At 37.1% G+C, this 17,675-nt stretch overlaps 2 protein-coding genes and 1 long non-coding RNA gene across 4 annotated transcripts; 1 reads left to right on the top strand and 2 right to left on the bottom strand.

Annotated features, from left to right (window-relative positions):
* Nucleotides 1-3,484: 3,484 nt before the first annotated feature.
* On the top strand, nucleotides 3,485-4,288 carry LOC134824809 (CD63 antigen-like). The gene has a single exon (XM_063836785.1). It carries the CDS (start codon nucleotides 3,485-3,487, stop codon nucleotides 4,286-4,288), a length of 804 nt encoding a protein of 267 aa, XP_063692855.1.
* A 941-nt stretch (nucleotides 4,289-5,229) lies between these two features.
* LOC134825139 (uncharacterized) lies at nucleotides 5,230-7,244 on the bottom strand. 2 transcript variants are annotated; one of them, XM_063837281.1, is made up of 6 exons: nucleotides 7,165-7,244; nucleotides 6,810-6,877; nucleotides 6,480-6,574; nucleotides 6,122-6,228; nucleotides 5,781-5,909; nucleotides 5,230-5,451 (listed from the first exon to the last, which is right to left on the bottom strand). In XM_063837281.1, the coding sequence occupies exons 1-6, from the start codon at nucleotides 7,237-7,239 to the stop codon at nucleotides 5,392-5,394; spliced, it is 534 nt and encodes a 177-aa protein (XP_063693351.1). In that variant the 5' UTR covers nucleotides 7,240-7,244; the 3' UTR covers nucleotides 5,230-5,391. The 2 variants fall into 2 exon arrangements, 1 of the variants encoding a protein (XP_063693351.1); XR_010161494.1 differs by lacking the exon at nucleotides 6,122-6,228.
* Nucleotides 7,245-11,943: 4,699 nt separating this feature from the next.
* Nucleotides 11,944-15,101, bottom strand: LOC134825140 (uncharacterized). Its single transcript, XR_010161495.1, has 3 exons — nucleotides 14,935-15,101; nucleotides 13,293-13,339; nucleotides 11,944-13,072 (listed from the first exon to the last, which is right to left on the bottom strand). It is a non-coding gene; the product is annotated as an uncharacterized LOC134825140 (long non-coding RNA).
* Nucleotides 15,102-17,675: the final 2,574 nt, after the last annotated feature.

Below are 17,675 nucleotides of genomic sequence, written 5' to 3' on the forward strand. Positions count from 1 at the left end.
TCAAGACCCCTTGTCTATACCAGATGTTCTACATTACTCAAGACCCCTTGTCTATACCAGATGTTCTACATAACTCAAGACCCCTTGTCAATACCAGATGTTCTACATAACTCAAGACCCCTTGTCTATACCAGATGTTCTACATAACTCAAGACCCCTTGTCAATACCAGATGTTCTACATTTCTCAAGACCCCTTGTCAATACCAGATGTTCTACATAACTCAAGACCCCTTGTCAATACCAGATGTTCTATATAACTCAAGACCCCTTGTCTATACCAGATGTTCTACATTTCTCAAGACCCCTTGTCAATACCAGATGTTCTACATAACTCAAGACCCCTTGTCAATACCAGATGTTCTACATAACTCAAGACCCCTTGTCAATACCAGATGTTCTACATAACTCAAGACCCCTTGTCAATACCAGATGTTCTACATAACTCAAGACCCCTTGTCAATACCAGATGTTCTACATAACTCAAGACCCCTTGTCAATACCAGATGTTCTACATAACTCAAGACCCCTTGTCAATACCAGATGTTCTACATAACTCAAAACACCTTGTCTATACCAGATGTTCTACATAACTCAAAACCCCTTGTCAATACCAGATGTTCTACATAACTCAAGACCCCTTGTCTATACCAGATGTTCTACATAACTCAAGACCCCTTGTCAATACCAGATGTTCTACATAACTCAAGACCCCTTGTCAATACCAGATGTTCTACATAACTCAAGACCCCTTGTCAATACCAGATGTTCTACATAACTCAAGACCCTTTGTCTATACCAATGTTCTACATAACTCAAGACACCTTGTCAATACCAGATGTTCTACATAACTCAAGACCCCTTGTCTATACCAGATGTTCTACATAACTCAAGACCCCTTGTTAATACCAGATGTTCTACATAACTCAAGACCCTTTGTCAATACCAGATGTTCTACATAACTCAAGACCCCTTGTCAATACCAGATGTTCTACATAACTCAAGACCCCTTGTCAATACCAGATGTTCTACATTTCGAGACCACATTTAACAATGCCTCCTGATAATCAACCTTTGTTTTCTTACACACACTCTGTAATGTCTTCTCATAAATCTTGTTCAACTTTGCGGATTCCTGCAGAGCATACTTTAAATCTTCTATCTCGTCAAAAAAATTCTTGTCTATCCCTCTCATTTCTGATTTTAACTTCTCGTATTCGTAACGGATTGAGTCTCTTTCTGCCGTTAATTTAAAGATTTCTTCTTTCTCGTTTTGAAGCTTTTTCTCGGTTTGTTGCTTGTATTTTTCTAAGGCAACGGAAGTTTTGTGGAGCTTTTCTCGGGCGGTACGGAGCTCAGTTTCTAGTTTTGAGTTGGAAATCTTGAGGTTGGAGATCTTCTCAGAGTTTTCTGTGTTGGTCGCTAGTTCTTTCTCGTATTTCCTGAAATCAGCTTATAATCATGCATATAATATACGAATGGCTGGAATAATACGGTCTATGGTGGCCCATGAAGGTCAACCGAATTTCAAATCGTTATCAGTGTGAACATTTTTTATTTTTGTATAAGTCGACACCTTTTTTAAATGGACCTCCTGATTCCTTACTTACCTGACTGGAAGAGAGTGAGTGTGGAGTAGTTTTGTGGAGTGTTTCTTCTGAGTACTAACCTTATTAGAAGAGAGTGGGTGTGGAGTAGTTTTGTGGAGTGTTTCTCCTGAGTACTAACCTGACTAGAAGAGAGTGAGTGTGGAGTAGTTTTGTGGAGTGTTTCTCCTGAGTACTAACCTTACTAGAAGAGAGTGAGTGTGGAGTAGTTTTGTGGAGTGTTTCTCCTGAGTACTAACCTTACTAGAAGAGAGTGAGTGTGGAGTAGTTTTGTGGAGTGTTTCTCCTGAGTACTAACCTGACTAGAAGAGAGTGAGTGTGGAGTAGTTTTGTGGAGTGCTTCTCCTGAGTGCTCTCCTGCAGGTCACGTGATAAGATTGTTTGCGTGGACTTTTCCTCAAGGTATCCACTGGCACTAGTTATCCTCACAGCTCTGAAACACGTGACGTAAAGTAAAGTGATTTAATTTATCAAATGCTATTCTATTAAATATTATCAAATACATTATCTTAAATTTGATCCTTCGAACAGCTGTTGAGCAATGAAACGCAAACATAATCTTAGCAAAATCAAATACATTACTCTAGAAAAGGACTGGGAAGGATGAGTAACAAAAATGAGACTACAATAAGAAATAATAGAGACTAAAGATAAAACAACAGATGGCCAGGATGAAACATAAAACTCAACTGGTCTCTGTAATAACTGGCAATATTGAAATTATAAAAGTTTTTGGCAATTAAATAAAATATTTGAACAGTCTACTAACATGTCCTTGTTATTTGTAGTCTGAACTAACAGCTCATTATATCTTCCTTTCAGTCGTTTATACTTTGCTGTTATTCTTTCGTTCTCAGCTTGCATCTAAGATATGTTTGATAAATAATCAGGGTAATGGTAGTACTAGTATAAGTAGGTGTACTTAAAAGCTGAAATCAAAAAAATTAAATATTTTGGTACTTTACTTACATGATAATATTAATATAATAAGAAGCATAACTTACTAAACAGCAAGGTCAGCAAGGTATTTTACTTATTGAAAGGTATTTTACTTACAGCAAGGTATTTTACTTACTGCAGGTATTTTACTTACAGCAGGTATTTTACTTACAGCAGGTCTTTTACTTACAGCAGGTCTTTTACTTACAGCAGGTATTTTACTTACAGCAGGTAACTTACATATAATATTTAAAACCTACAGCAGGTATTTAACTTACATATAAGCAGGAATGTAGACTTGGCAGCTCAGTCATCTCGTTATTTACACCTTGCTAAATGAATAATACTTAGTGTACTAGTAGTTCACCAATAAATCGTGTTTTAACTAGAAACACGCAACGCGAAATGACGTCACACCACGTGACATGAGGTCACACCACGTGACATGACGTCACTCCACGTGACATGACATCACACACCATGTAACATTTCTATAATATTTAGTAGTTCACCAATAAATCGTTTACGATATAAACTTAAAAGAAAATATCTGCGTTTCAACCAGTGCGTTTCTAGTTATGAATAAATCGATCTGTAAGACAGGTTCACAAGCTATGATATAATAAATTTGTAGGAACCCCTCAATATTCACAAGGAAGTTGCAAGTTTTAGTGTTTAGTGTAGGTTGCCTTCTGTTTTGCGGGGTTGGTTGTCGTCATTAAAATCGTCTTTTTGTCTCTCTGATTTCGCTTCTGAGCAGATTATTTCCACATACATTTGTATCAAATTCAGTTTTATATCATCATAACTTATAATACTCAAATCCTTAAATATCACTATATTGAAGAAGAAAAAATTTCCCGGCATACTCTCTTTTGAAAGGTAGTCTATCTGTCGTACCCATGTAGTATATTAATACCTCAATACATATTCCAAAAACATGATTAACCTCCCAACTAGCAGCAGGATGGGTTACAGCATTCCTCGCATTCCTGGAGCACAAATAAAAGAAAGAAAGCTCGAGCAGTACTGGCGACGTGTCTTCACTGTAAGTTCCATATTCTCGACAGTCGCGGGATGTCTCCTTATCGGTGCCTCGATAACCCTCTACACGGATGGTAAATATGAGCAGTATTTTAACTCCACCCAACACCCCCTGGTGTACCTCCTATTCTTCGTGTCCTGCTTCGGAGCTCTGGCTGGTTTCCTTGCTGTTTGCATTATCACAATCCACAGCTACAAGCTACTCTACGCAATGAACATCATGTTGGCTCTAGTGACAACAGCCAAGATAGCAGGAGTGTGTTTCGCGCTGGTATACAGAGTTAAAACACTGCACGGAGTCACCACCCAACTAGAGGAACACATGGCAAACTACTCTAACAACATGCAGGTGCAGTGGGACCTGGACACTCTCCAGTCACGTGACCAATGCTGTGGGGTGACCACGCCCCTCGACTGGGCTAACAACACCCTGGTTCAAGGCTCCTGGAACACCTCTCATCTGCCGGACTCCTGCTGCAGGGTGGTTGTACCAGAGTGTGGGGTTAACAAGGCTAATGTAGCAGTGCTGGAGGGTTTAACCCTGGCGGTACACAAGCAGGGTTGTTATCAGGTGCTGAGACAGTGGTTTGATTTCAGGATGAAGGTGATTGGGGTGATAGCGGGGGTCACTTCGTTAGGGGAGGCAGTGATGGTTGCTATATCTACTAGGTGGATACGGTTCATAGAACTTTACTGGTGAAACTTTTAACTTGCCATGTTTACTCGTACACTCTATGGTCTTGATGATACGATATGAAGGATAATTTCTCTTACTAAATGTTGTACCATCTGAAGCTAGAAAGACAACAATAGATTTTCAAACAAATTCCCATAACTAAAATAGTTTCTATTCATTACAATCACTGTACATCATTGAAAATTCGAGGCAAAATGAAAGTTTATTAAAACCCAAAAACAATTTACAGTTAGCGTCGGATATTTTAATCTACTAGAAGTCAAGGTCTAAAAAATAAGAGAATAATCAAATAAATCTTAAGTAATGCAAACATTTAGGCCATCCAAATATCACGACAGCCGAATTTATAGCCCCTTCTCCAATATCCATCGTCCGTTATTCTTCAAGAGCTCATATTACCATAATATGATTACATAAAGTGTTCAAATTATCGATAACTAGGAAGCCCGTGGTAACAGGGATGAATCTAGTAGTTTTCTATTTCTTTGGCAGTCAGTTTTTATCGCGTCAAAAAATATCCGTCACAACCAAAGATACAGCCGAGTTAAATGTTGCTTGTACTAAACACAGCGTAATACCAACAAAACCGATCAAAATGACGTTAAAACAATCATTGCACGTGCACGTGCGTGTAACAATCCTCGTTACCATGGTCACTATGCAACTTCCTATTTCTCGTCTGATTTGCACGTGGGCGGTCGTACAACATAAATAATTCTCTGAATTATAGTAGAGATATGGCTAAAATCTGCTTCAGAACATGGATGCCGATTTAATTTTTTTTTTATTTAAATGAGCTAAAACATTGATTTATTAGTTTCATTGATTTATTAGTTTCATTGAATTTTACAATCATCTGCTGGGTCAGAAAATTACGGAATTAAACAGCAGACCTCTTGAGCCCCCCCCCCCCCCCCCCCTCCCCCCTCTATCAAGTAGCCGTATTCTATGGATAGCAAAATTCGCCAAAAACAAGAACAACAATAATACAAAAATACAACAATTTAACAAACAGTGCCTGAATTCACTATACTATACAAACTCTCTATCAGTGTCTCACACAACCCAAAACATATAGTTTTCTAGGGTATGGCCAACAGCCATATTCATTTTCTGCCCTTCAATATCTTTGTTATTGTAGAAAATTGGGTTGTGTTTGCCTGGTCCTGAGATGAAAACACTATTACTTATTAAACTTAACAATACTGACTACAATGATCATCCTCCATTGAACATTTTTATCAAATAATAAATTAAAATTTTTAGTTATCCACAAAAAAAAGTATTTCCAGGATACAAACCACAAGTTGAGCTTTTTGCAGAATTAAGTTACTAAGTGATTAGGGGTTCCCGTAACATCCTTTGTGGTACACACTACACATGGATCAGTCAAACAGAAAGTTTGCTCCTATTTTTGGACAACAAAAAGAACTTATTTCACTTAGATTCTTTGAACTTTCAATATATCTTGTATCAATAAGCAAGGTCAGCTTACCAAAATCTTATCTCTGTGATAGATATATGCTGGTGTGGCTGTCCATGATGGTTTTGTATGTTGCTCCCAACTACCCAACTGTTTTCCAAATCCTGGATTCGGAAAACTCATGGGATGATTTTCTCTTATCTGAAATCACATCATTGTCACTGCACTCTACATGTTACCAAAACTCTATATACTATGTCGGTCAAACTATACAATTAAGAGACACAATTTGTGATGATTATATTATTACAATGCATCACATTAACATGTATCAATCAGGATAATTAATGTGTTCTCAATAATTGACTGCCTAAAGAAAAGGAAGTCAGTAGAATGTGAAAAGATCCACTTACCACTTTTAGGGCAGTTTGATAGTCTAATTTGAAAACAGATATCATATAAGATATGATCCCGGATACGCTTCTGGACATTCCCGCTTGACAATGGACTAGGACTTTTCCTGGAGTATTAGTTATTGGTTTGTATTTTGTAAGAAAACAATGAACAATAATTCAGTCTGAGAACTGTCCTGGGCACGAGGTTCAAGGGCAGGATATGATGAACATTGATGATTACACAATGGGGGTTAGCTTTGATTTCTCTAGAAGCATTGGTAAAAGAACTATCGACTGATTCACATAAAACAATGAGGAATGCAGCAAATAAATGATCATATTATTCATACGTATTGTTTAGATTAAAGTACTATACCTCGCTGAAGACCATTGGATATGATATCGACAATGTTGGCAAAATGTTTGAAGAGATCCTGATCAGCTGTGTCAGTTATGTTGACCTGATGATAACTGAAGGTTGATTTATTACTTTTTCGTCTTTTCTCAAAAATTGTCTTTTCTCAAACATATAAAGATTATTGATCTTCATTAAATAATTGAGAAATTATTGATTGATTAAAATATGTTTAATCAGTTTAATTTTCACCATTTACAGTGCCTCGATTCACCTTCAACCACAATTTACCATGGAAGCAAACATAAAATATAATTTAACTACCAAATGTGTTTTACGACTTATACTCACACAATGTCACAATTGGGTTCAAAAGGAAGTGCAAACTCTCTAATCGTCAGGACGGTTTTAATTCCTCTCTGAAAAAGTTATCAAATAATTTATCAACATAGTTTCTTGAAAGCTTTAAACTTGGGGCGAGGAGTAGAAGGACTAGAAGTACAGTTAAACCTCTATTATATACCATGCTTCTCAAGGGAAACCAAAGTTTACGGTATAGAGAAAGTTCACATGTACCCAATCTCCAGTTAAGTAAGTATCTGTAGCTCTGTAGCCTCTCAAACTTTACCTTAAAGGATCAAGCATTTTTGACTCTCAAAAAACGGGAAAATACCACAACTGATTAACCATGACGTGGCAATATTACCTCGTCTAGGAAGTGGCGCTTTGTAAAATGAAGTCCACTTATGAACAGATCCGGTAAAATTTCGTCCAATGGCATGGAAATTGCCTGTTTCGTTCATATCGTCAATTTAGAATAATATTTATAATTTGATTAATATATGCTATACTGGAAACGGACTCGTTAAAAAATTTATTCGAGGAAATTAACAATTCTTGATCATCTATCTCCGTACTGTAGGAAGTATAAATTTCATTTCACAATGACGGCAAAGTTTTAAGTATTCCCTTAACAATACTTTTTACCACATCAAAAAATGTCAATTGCAGCTAAATTTATGAATAGCTCAAGTGTAAATGTGAGCTAGTCATCTATTAAGCAAAGTTAACAGTCATAACTAAATGTTTTGGGTGTTAACAATTTTAAGTTAGAACATTAAATGGTGAATAATTTATCATTTATTTTATCAACGATGCCAATGTTTATTAAAATCTTTATTTAAATTTTTCAGCATAATATGAATCAATCTTAAACCGAACTTGTAAAAACATAAATATATGATTTGACAGGTAGCAACTGCATGGCATCCAGCACGTTTACTGGGCCGCGCTCAGCCTGTCATTCCGCCTAACATAATAGCACGAGGTCCCCAGGTACGTAACCAGCAAGTACACTGTCAAAACATAATTTATAGCTGTGTTGAAAATCAAAACATTGAAGAGATATGCACAATATATGTTTGATGTTATAAGTGAAACAAATTTAAAATTTTATCCTTTATTTTACAATCATAATATAATAATATTTATAAGCCTCCATTTTGAAAGTTTTAAATTTCAATATATTCAAATTTCTATTTAAAATTCAATTTAATGTATAACTCAATATTAACTGGCTACCAAAGCCGCGCATTTTTGAAAACAGGATTAGCTTGTTTATAGTTATACGACAACCTAAAATTTAAAACTGGTTTTTTAACATTTAAATTAAATTATATAGTCGTAGAAACTTTAACGTGAAATTAAACGACCGTGGGGGTCACAACGTGATACAAATAAAATTTACTATTAGATCATAATATATCGTTAACTTTAAACATTTACACTGCAACATGATTTCATCAATTTATTTTAAAAAAGCGTACTCCAGCCGCGCCCCTATACGCGTCAATTGTTATGCGGCGCGGCTCAAGCCGCGCACGCACGTATTATTTTATAATACGTGCGTGTATGCAATTGTGTTCAAATTTTGCAATTGGCTGAGCACTATAAATAGGTAACGGAAATGGTCCATTGCTATCAATATTTCTGAACTTGCTCTAACCAGAGTCCTTTAGCATCATGTATGTTATTTTTAGCGTTCTCAACCAGCAAATGTGGGAACTCCCACGAAGGACCGAAACAGATCTAAAGAGACAATTATCAAAATCGGAAAAATAGACTTGAATTTGTTTAAATAATTTATATAGCGTATATTATTGCCCACGTTAAGGGGCCTATTAATAATTGATAAATTGTTAGCTATTTTAGATTTTATTTTGAATTGTAGTTGACGAAGTGAGAGTCTCCACTCAGTGTGTTAAAACATTGTAGCGCGATGCACTACTGGGTCGCGCGCGCATCAAATAATGCTTCTCGCATCAAATAATGCTTCTTCGGTAGATCGGCGAAATGCACCACTGTGCCTCACCGAGCTGCGAAGGATTGACATCGTGAATCAAGTTAAAACATAATTCTTTGTCGACGTTTCGGCTACATGCCTTTGTAATTAAATAGACAGGACGTATTGATAACTTACATAGCTCAATAAATGTAATAGATTTGTAGTGTTGTAATTGGTTTAAAACTGAGTGGAAACTCTCACTTCGTCAACTACAATTCAAAATACATGATTGACCCACTCATAAGAGCAAAAAAAGATTACCACTATTTTAGATTTAATAATAATAATAATCTTATCTAGAAGAAGTTCTGATCCCAACAAAAAACATTTATTAGGAAAGTTTAATTTCTTTGGGGACAAAATGAATCTCACCAGGATTTAGCCAACTAGATAGATTAGAAACTAATGAAGTGGCAAAGAAGCGTTTTATAAATCTTTACTCCATTGGGAAGTTTTTAAAATAGGATAATGTTTTTGATAAATTTTATAAAAATATTGTTGTGGAACACAACAAGAAAATTGAGAATAATCTTGTGCGAGGGTAGGGACCCAGATGTCGTTTCAAACCCAAATAAACTTTAAGGATGCTTCTCATCAGTAGCCGCACCTTCTTACTCGGTTTCTGAACTGGAATTTTATGGGCTTCCAGACGGCCAGACCGAGTGTTGCCATCCCATCCTTCTAGAGTTCATCACAAGTAACACCCACCTTGAAGATCTTTGACATCCAGACACACCCCATTGGCGAACAAACTTTGGTTATAATCTTACATGCTCCAGAAGGAATCTCTGGTTTATGGTCTTTCTCATTGTCACCAGCACTTTCACTAGGTCACCAGCTCTTTCACTGAATTCATCAGCCCTTTCACTGAAGTCATTAGTAGGTTTACAACCTACCAGGACGCGCCGAGTTGGACAGCCTAACTTTTCGTTCAGTTAGCTTCAGGAACAAGAACTCTACGTGCATCATAGGAGACAGTCATACAGGGGGGCTTAAGTTTGGGTCAGATGCCAGGAAATCGTTTGGACAATGGTTCCCTGGGAGGCAATATTTTGCACCAGTGGTTGACCAGATTGACCCATATGTCACATGTGGTTATCGTAATGTTGTTTTGATGTGTGCGATTAATGATCTTAAAAAACCCGAGATCAAGAATACAGCTGATATTAAACGAAATGTATTTATTCCCTTTATTAAAAAGATTGAGAAAATTCATGCTATTAACCCTAAGGCACATGTATATCAATGAAACTAATAAATCAATGAAACTAATAAATCAATGTTTTAGCTCATTTTACAAAGTCAAATATTTAAAACAATTAAAATTGTATAGTGCTCAATTTGTAAATGACTAGTTGATCTTTGCTATTGGAAGTTTGTCAAGGACTGGCAGCTAGCGGGGCAAGGAATGCACGGGCTTAGGGGCTTTTGTGCACACCAGAACACTAGCTCGGTAGATTTTTTGGAAACTAGAAGGACTGAAAACTAAAATTGTTTTTGATGGAGGCTGAGGCATGTTTTTGAGAGGGACGGTATAATAGCTTGTGGTAACAACTGGCCTTTACTTTAATAGGATGAAGTTTTAGTTTTAGGACATGAAGAATGCATTAAGAAGATTTGCTCTTTGTTTACAAGGCAGAATATAAGCAATGTTGGTTATAATATGTATCAATATCTAGATCTTCGTTTATCAATTTTCACTAAATGGGTTTAAAATTTTAATAGGGAGGGAAATTCATCAACTTATTAAGTACCTATCAAAAATAAATCTTATATCAATGTAATATATTAAAAATCATAATCCTAAGTCTAATAATAAATCTGTTAAAAACACTTTCTCACTACACTGCGCTCACACACGTTAGTAAGACAAAGGAAAATGCACACCCAGCTAATTTTCAATTTCAAGATAATCATTTTGGATGTGTGGACCCTAGGGTAGACTTAATGTCAAAATTTAGATTAGAGCATTCGAAATCTTTGTTTGTCCAATCAAGATCAGCATGGTTATGCTGGTTGACGAGCAGTGATTGCTTCATCCTAGACTTCAGGCAGGCCACACTAAGACAGTAGTCACGTATACCAAGCTTAGGCACAATTACGTTCCAAATACGAGTCGTTCTGCTATTGAAGTTGTCAGGGGGGTCTGCTTGGCTTAGTATAAGGGTGGGTTTCCTACTTGAGCAGGTGAAATTTTCATGGAGGGAAATCGGAGCACGGAATTTCATGATTTTATAGAGCTCAAGGAAACAATGGTAAGTGTACAGGTTTTGGACGGCAAGTATTCTGTGTTCCTTGAACAAAGGTTTCGTGTGCTCTTTCAAGAAAAATTTTTTGTTCAGATTTTGGTTGCCAAACGGTCGAGCACGAGCACAGGTCTTAAATTTATCTAGGTATGCCTCCCTGTCGCCAAACAGTACCCTGAGACAATATTTTTGTGCTTTGAATACAGAACTTATACGAGTTTTGGCTGCCCCACCCCAAACCGTGATACAATAGGAGAGGTGTGATTCAAATAGAGTGTAATACAACTGGCGGTGTAAGAAATCTGGGAGGGAGCAGCGTAGGCGGCAGAGAGTTGATGTTGCATGGCTGAGAGAACGCCTAAGTGATTTTATATGTTCTTCCCAGGTTAGCTTTTCATCGATGACGACTCCCAGAAACTTAGCAGATGCAACTTGTTTTATTGGAAAGTTATCAATGGTTAGAGTATATTCAGAATTATTGTCAGTCTGGGAGGACGATGCTGGTTTAAAGTGAATGAAACAGCATTTAGACAAGTTGACATGGAGTTTGTTTGCTCGCATGTAGGAATATAAACTAGCTAAAAGAGAATTACCACGCATATATGCCTCCTTTTTAGATTTCCCAGTCACAAATATATTGGTGTCATCAGCGAAGGTGACAAATGATCCCAAACTGGAGCTGTTGGCGATATCATTAATATATAGGAGAAATAAGAGAGGTCCAAGAATCGAACCCTGAGAGACTCCAAACTGTATTTTCAAGGCGTCAGATTTCTCACCAACAACTTCAGTATATTGTGATCTATTTGTTAAGTAACTTTTTATAAGATCATTTGCCACCCCACGTATCCCATAGCCCTGTAATTTGACAAGTAATGTCCAGCCCTGCCTACAAAGCTTGCTGAACTGAATAGAAAAGTTGTTTGCTTTAACCGCCTTATTCTGACAGAGCTGATCCCTTCAAATTTTGGTGTGACTTACGTCGATGGGTTCGGTGGGTTCTGTGATGATGCTGGGCTTCTTAGCCAACAGTTCTCCAGAAACATCGGCCGAGACCAGCGACCAGATCATCTCCACCTTAACTGGAGGGGTACAGCTAAACTAGGCACTTTGATTCGTAACACAGTGCTTCTTAGAATGAATGGAGGAGTTGATAGAAGGAAAAGGAGAACAGACGAGGTTGATGGACGCTCATATCGGAACGTGTTGAGTGGGACGGGTTCTACTACTGCTGCTGAGTCTCGACACCAGGATGGTTACCAGCCATTCTGACTCCCCTGATTAAAGAGGTATGCCTAGTCTGTGCGAAGTTCATTAACGTAGGACAATTCATTGTTGAATGCTGTGAATGCGACTGCCCAATGCACCATAAGTGCTATACCAAATCCATTAACAATGACACATTATCTGACGATTTTTACTGTCCCAAGTGCGTACATTTAGCAGTTATTCGTTACAATCCATTTCGACTTGCATGCACTAATTTAAGTGATATTGAAAGTAGTGAATTGGATGACACTATCATAAAAGTAGATCAAATACTAAATAACTGCGTATCGTACAATGTCAAGGAATTCAACAAAGCACTAGATAATCAAATGAATGAATTTTCATCGCTTCTCTTCCAAAACATCGACGGCAATAAGTCAAATTTCGACACTTTCGCTATTGAATCCCATAGGCTCACCAAGAAATTCTCGATCATAGCCTTAGCGGAAACAAATGAAGGTCCTGAATCCAGCAGTTTGTATCAATTAACTGGATACAACAGTTTCTACCAAAACACAATACCAGATAAAAAAAAGGGCACTGGAGTAGCTCTCTATGTTTGTGACACTCTTAGTGCCAGAGTAAACGGCAATGTATCCCATATCACTGAACATTTAGAAACTCTTTTTGTGGCCGTAAGTAGTACAACTTCCCCAGTAACAGTTGGTGTAATGTACCGTCCTCCAAGTGGTAATGTCAATGTTGCACTATCTGAACTCTCTGACATCCTTGACAGTCTCCCCAAGTGTAGTTACCTAGCGGGTGATTTTAACATTGATCTACACGATAAGAATAGCACAATCGTACAACGCTATGAAGAAATACTATTAAGTAAAGGATTTTTCCCCCTAATTTCGTTAGCAACACATGAGAAACCAGGCTGCAAAGCATCCTGTATTGATAACATAATAACTAACGACATAGAGAGTATAGTAGCTTCTGGAATACTGACTGACCGTATATCACACCACTCACCCATCTTCCAAATCTTTGATAGAAACTTGGACTCTAGCAGAATTGACCTGAAATACAAACAGTATTATGATTACAACAAACCGAATGTAAAAGCTTTTTTACAGACTCTGGAACATGATCTCAATAATAATGTTATCGACAATTTTACAACATTTCACGACATATTTAAGGACTGTATAGATAGAACTTGTAAGTTAGAAACCCCTAAATGCTCTAAAAGAACAGCACTGAACAACCCATGGATTACACCAGACCTTGTGGGCAAAATTTCATATCAGCACGAACTTTACGATAAATGGGTAAAGGTCAGAAAAGTTAAATGTAAATTTGGGGAAATTGAAAATAAAGGGGGGACATGCCAATGCCCAATATGTTGCTCAAAACGTGACAAGTATAAAAAATACAGTGACTGCAGGCGGAAGGTCAAAAAAGATCGCCGCAATGCTCAATCTAAGTTCTATGGTGGAAAATTTGCAGAGTTGCACGGAAACAGTAAAAAGACGTGGGAATTAATTAACCAAATACGAGGTAAACGAAAACGACAAACCAAACCTCTATTTACTATCAATAATGAAAAAATTACTAATCGTAGGGTAATAGCTAATGAGTTTAATAAGTACTTTGTCTCCCTAGCTTCTAATCTTAACGAGGCATACAATGAAATCGGCGAACTAGTAATTAATGGCATCCCCAGTATCTATGACTACCTACCAAAATCCAACACGACCAGTATTTACATGCATGATTGTACAATCGATGAAGTATGTAAAATAATATCAGAATTGAAAAATGGCAAATCGTCTGATATCCCAATACATGTTGTAAAAGCGTCATCCAGAATTATCGCCCCCCTATTATCTGTACTATACAATGAATGTTTGAAGGAGGGAATATTCCCGGACGATTTAAAGATTGGCAGGATCAGTTCCATATACAAGAAAGAAAATGAAGAATTACTTGAAAACTATAGACCAGTCTCTACCTTAGCCGTATTTGGTAAGTTATTCGAGAAAATTATATATAGTAGGCTATACAGCTTTTTCCAGTCACAAAATATGATCTATGAAAATCAGTATGGATTCCGTAAAAATTACTCTACAAGTCATGCCCTGAATTTCTCAGTGAATTATATAGAATCATGTCTTAATAAAAAGCAGCACGTGCTCGGAATATTCATTGATCTAAGCAAAGCATTCGATACCATCTCAGCTGACAAATTACTGAGTAAGCTAGATAATTACGGAATTCGAGGCAATGCCAACAAACTCATTGCTAGTTATCTCTCTAATAGATATCAATACGTTTCGGTCCTAGGAGAAGAGTCTGACAAGCTTCCAGTTCTCTTTGGAGTACCCCAGGGATCTTGTCTTGGTCCGTTACTATTTATTATTTATATCAACGACCTATATAGGGCAACTGAACTAGGCAAGTTCATTCTATTTGCTGACGATACAAATATATTTGTCGCGGATGAATGTAAGATAAAGTTATATGAACGAGCAAACCAAATTCTCAAACTGGTACAACTGTATATGAAATGTAATCTCCTGCATATTAACATTAAGAAATGCTGTTACATTCACTTTAAACCAACGAATAGAAAAAGCAAGGTAGAACATAATGAAGAAGAACACGTACTTACTCTAAACAATGTAGTAATAAAGCAAGTCAAAAAGGTGAAGTTTCTTGGTGTTATTATTGATGATCAGCTTAAATGGGATGCTCATATACGGTCGCTCAACACAAAGCTGAAATGTGAAAGTGGGAAAATTTGTAGAATACGGCACATTATTCCAGAAAAACTCTACAAAGAACTGTCCTACACACTATTTGAATCACACTTGCGATTTGGGATATCAGTATGGGGTGGCCTTAGTAACAACAGGCTTGAACCAATATTTATCACTCAGAAGAAATGTGTTAGAATACTATTTGGTAATCGAGAGGCGTACTTAGAAAAGTTTAGAACTTGTGCTAGAACACGAAGTAAAGACAAGCAAAAATTGGGAAGCGACTTCTATGAAAAACAGCACACAAAACCGCTATTTAAGAAAAATGGTTTACTAACCATACACAGTTTGTTCAAACACACATGTTTATTGGAAATGTTCAAAATCAATAAATTAGAATCCCCAGTCCCACTCCTAAATCTATTTCACAGATCATCAAGACGTGCTGATCGATTCATCACTCCAACCCCATCCACCTCCTTCATATATCAATCGACAAAAATGTGGAACGATTGTAGAAACACTGCTAGCAATATCAACTTCTCTACATCAACGAACCTTGTAAAATCCACAATAAAAAAGGAGTTACTCGGCATGCAGTCCAGGTACGACGATATAGATTGGTGTGAACTGAACTTCGATTCCAACGAACTGAAATTCTAATGTCTACTCAATGAAGATATGCTGAGCGCTAAAGCCGATTGAAATGTTAATGTCTAAAGTATAAAATTTCGGCGGTCACGCCGCGCATTTTGCGCGCTGTGCCGCTATTTTTGGCCCATCTTATCAGATATTATTTACAATGTACTCGCACAGTACATGCAGGGCATGCCTCAAGATCATATTAGTGTAGGAATCATTATGTTTTCAACAATTCATTATATGTCGAATTCAGCAGTGGGTCCTCTCTTCGTCCGGTTTGTGTGTTTGTCGCCTGTCTGGACTCTCGTAGTCATGTAATTTTTAATTTTTAATTTCTAATTTGTTATTTTAATTTTAATTTTAATTTTTCAATTTTCTAAATGTGTGTTCTGCTCCGGGACTCGATTACCGTTTCGGCTTTCTTGAGACTGTAAATTTGGAAAGCCAACTATGCGGGGCGCCTGCCCACCAGCACTGAAGAGTGATCAAAGAATTAACTAAAATTTCCTAATATAACGATTGAATATAGAGTTGTTTAACCGGCGCGGCCATGGGTGTGTGGCCTAGCTTTGGCTGCACACCTATGACTGCGCTGTTGCTGGTGGACAGGCGCAGTTTTTGTTGTGCAGTAGTGTTGCAAGAGAATAAAACCAACTTATTATGTACTAAATGGAATCAAGAATATTATTGACTATATTTGATAACGATGAATTGTAAATTTCGATCAATTTATATTTTCGGTCTCCAATTATTGAACTGCGGAAGCTGGTTGCCTCAACAATGTTGACTATGCATGGTATGACTGAATTGTAAACACGTGATAACTGAACGAAAAATAAATGATGAACATGATTCAAAAACTGTAAACCACCAAATGAATTATCGCTTAAATTTAAATAAGTATTTAAACAAAAACCATCATGTGCCGTTAAGCAGCAGGGCGCGGCTCATCTGGGCCACAGCAAATCGGCGAAAATGGGTTCGAAAAAGCCACTATTGGCACTCGAGTCCTTGATCTTTCCGATGGTTCACTGGGGCTTTTGAGCTGCCGTCCTTCAGCTTCTGTAAACTGAAATTACTACCAATCCAAGTTGAGGCAATCAGCCGACGCGCGGCTTTCATGGTTATATATGATATGTTTAATCTGTAATAATATGTTTAATCTGTAATGATATGTTTAATCTGTAATAAAGATCAAAATTCAAATTTGTTTCTCAATATATGGAACAAATATTTTACGAGTATCACCTGTTAATGAAGTCATCAGATCTGTTACTCTGATCAACGGTATAGTTGTGGAACACAACAAGGAAATTGAGGATAATCTTGTGCGAGGGTAGGGACCCAGATGTCGTTTGATAAATAATTAATGTTGGTTGGGGAAATATTTATTATATATTTTGTCACATAGTGCGATGATATTTTGTAGACATGTGTGATGATGTGATGTCATAATTTTTACTTCTACTTAATTGTTTTCGTGGCACACCTGTGCATTTTAAGTCTCATATGATATCATTTAGCTATCAACCTTGGATCACAACTTTAGCACATACAAGACTCTGCACACATCTTAGGGAAATGATACCACCTTGGGGGCCGGGGGTACGGGTCTTCATCAAAATTCTCTCGAAATTGATTTTATAGTTGTTTCTGATATCTATCAGAAGGGAAGGGAAAGATATCTATCAGCTGCTTTTGGTCCCATGAAAAAATATTGTTCCTATCTGAAATTATCGCTGGTCAAAGGTCAGCGCTTATGTGTGATTGTATTGCGCGAGCGATTTTCAATCGCGTGTCCTGAAAATCGAGTCAAAAAGTCTATCTTCTCCTACATTTTTTGAGCAATCACCCTGAAACTTTCAGGATACGTTCTAGGGATCATTTAAAAGAGATGTATCGAGCCGAATTTTAAGATAGTCCTCAGAAAATTTTTTAATTGATTTGAAAATCCTGGACCTAAAAATGAGGTCCAAGATTTTCAAAATCAACAGCTTTATTTGATGTTGAT

Source organism: Bolinopsis microptera, chromosome 13, assembly GCF_026151205.1.
Source record: "Bolinopsis microptera isolate Bmic1 chromosome 13, MBARI_Bmic_1.0, whole genome shotgun sequence".
NCBI classification, from domain to species: domain Eukaryota; kingdom Metazoa; phylum Ctenophora; class Tentaculata; order Lobata; family Bolinopsidae; genus Bolinopsis; species Bolinopsis microptera.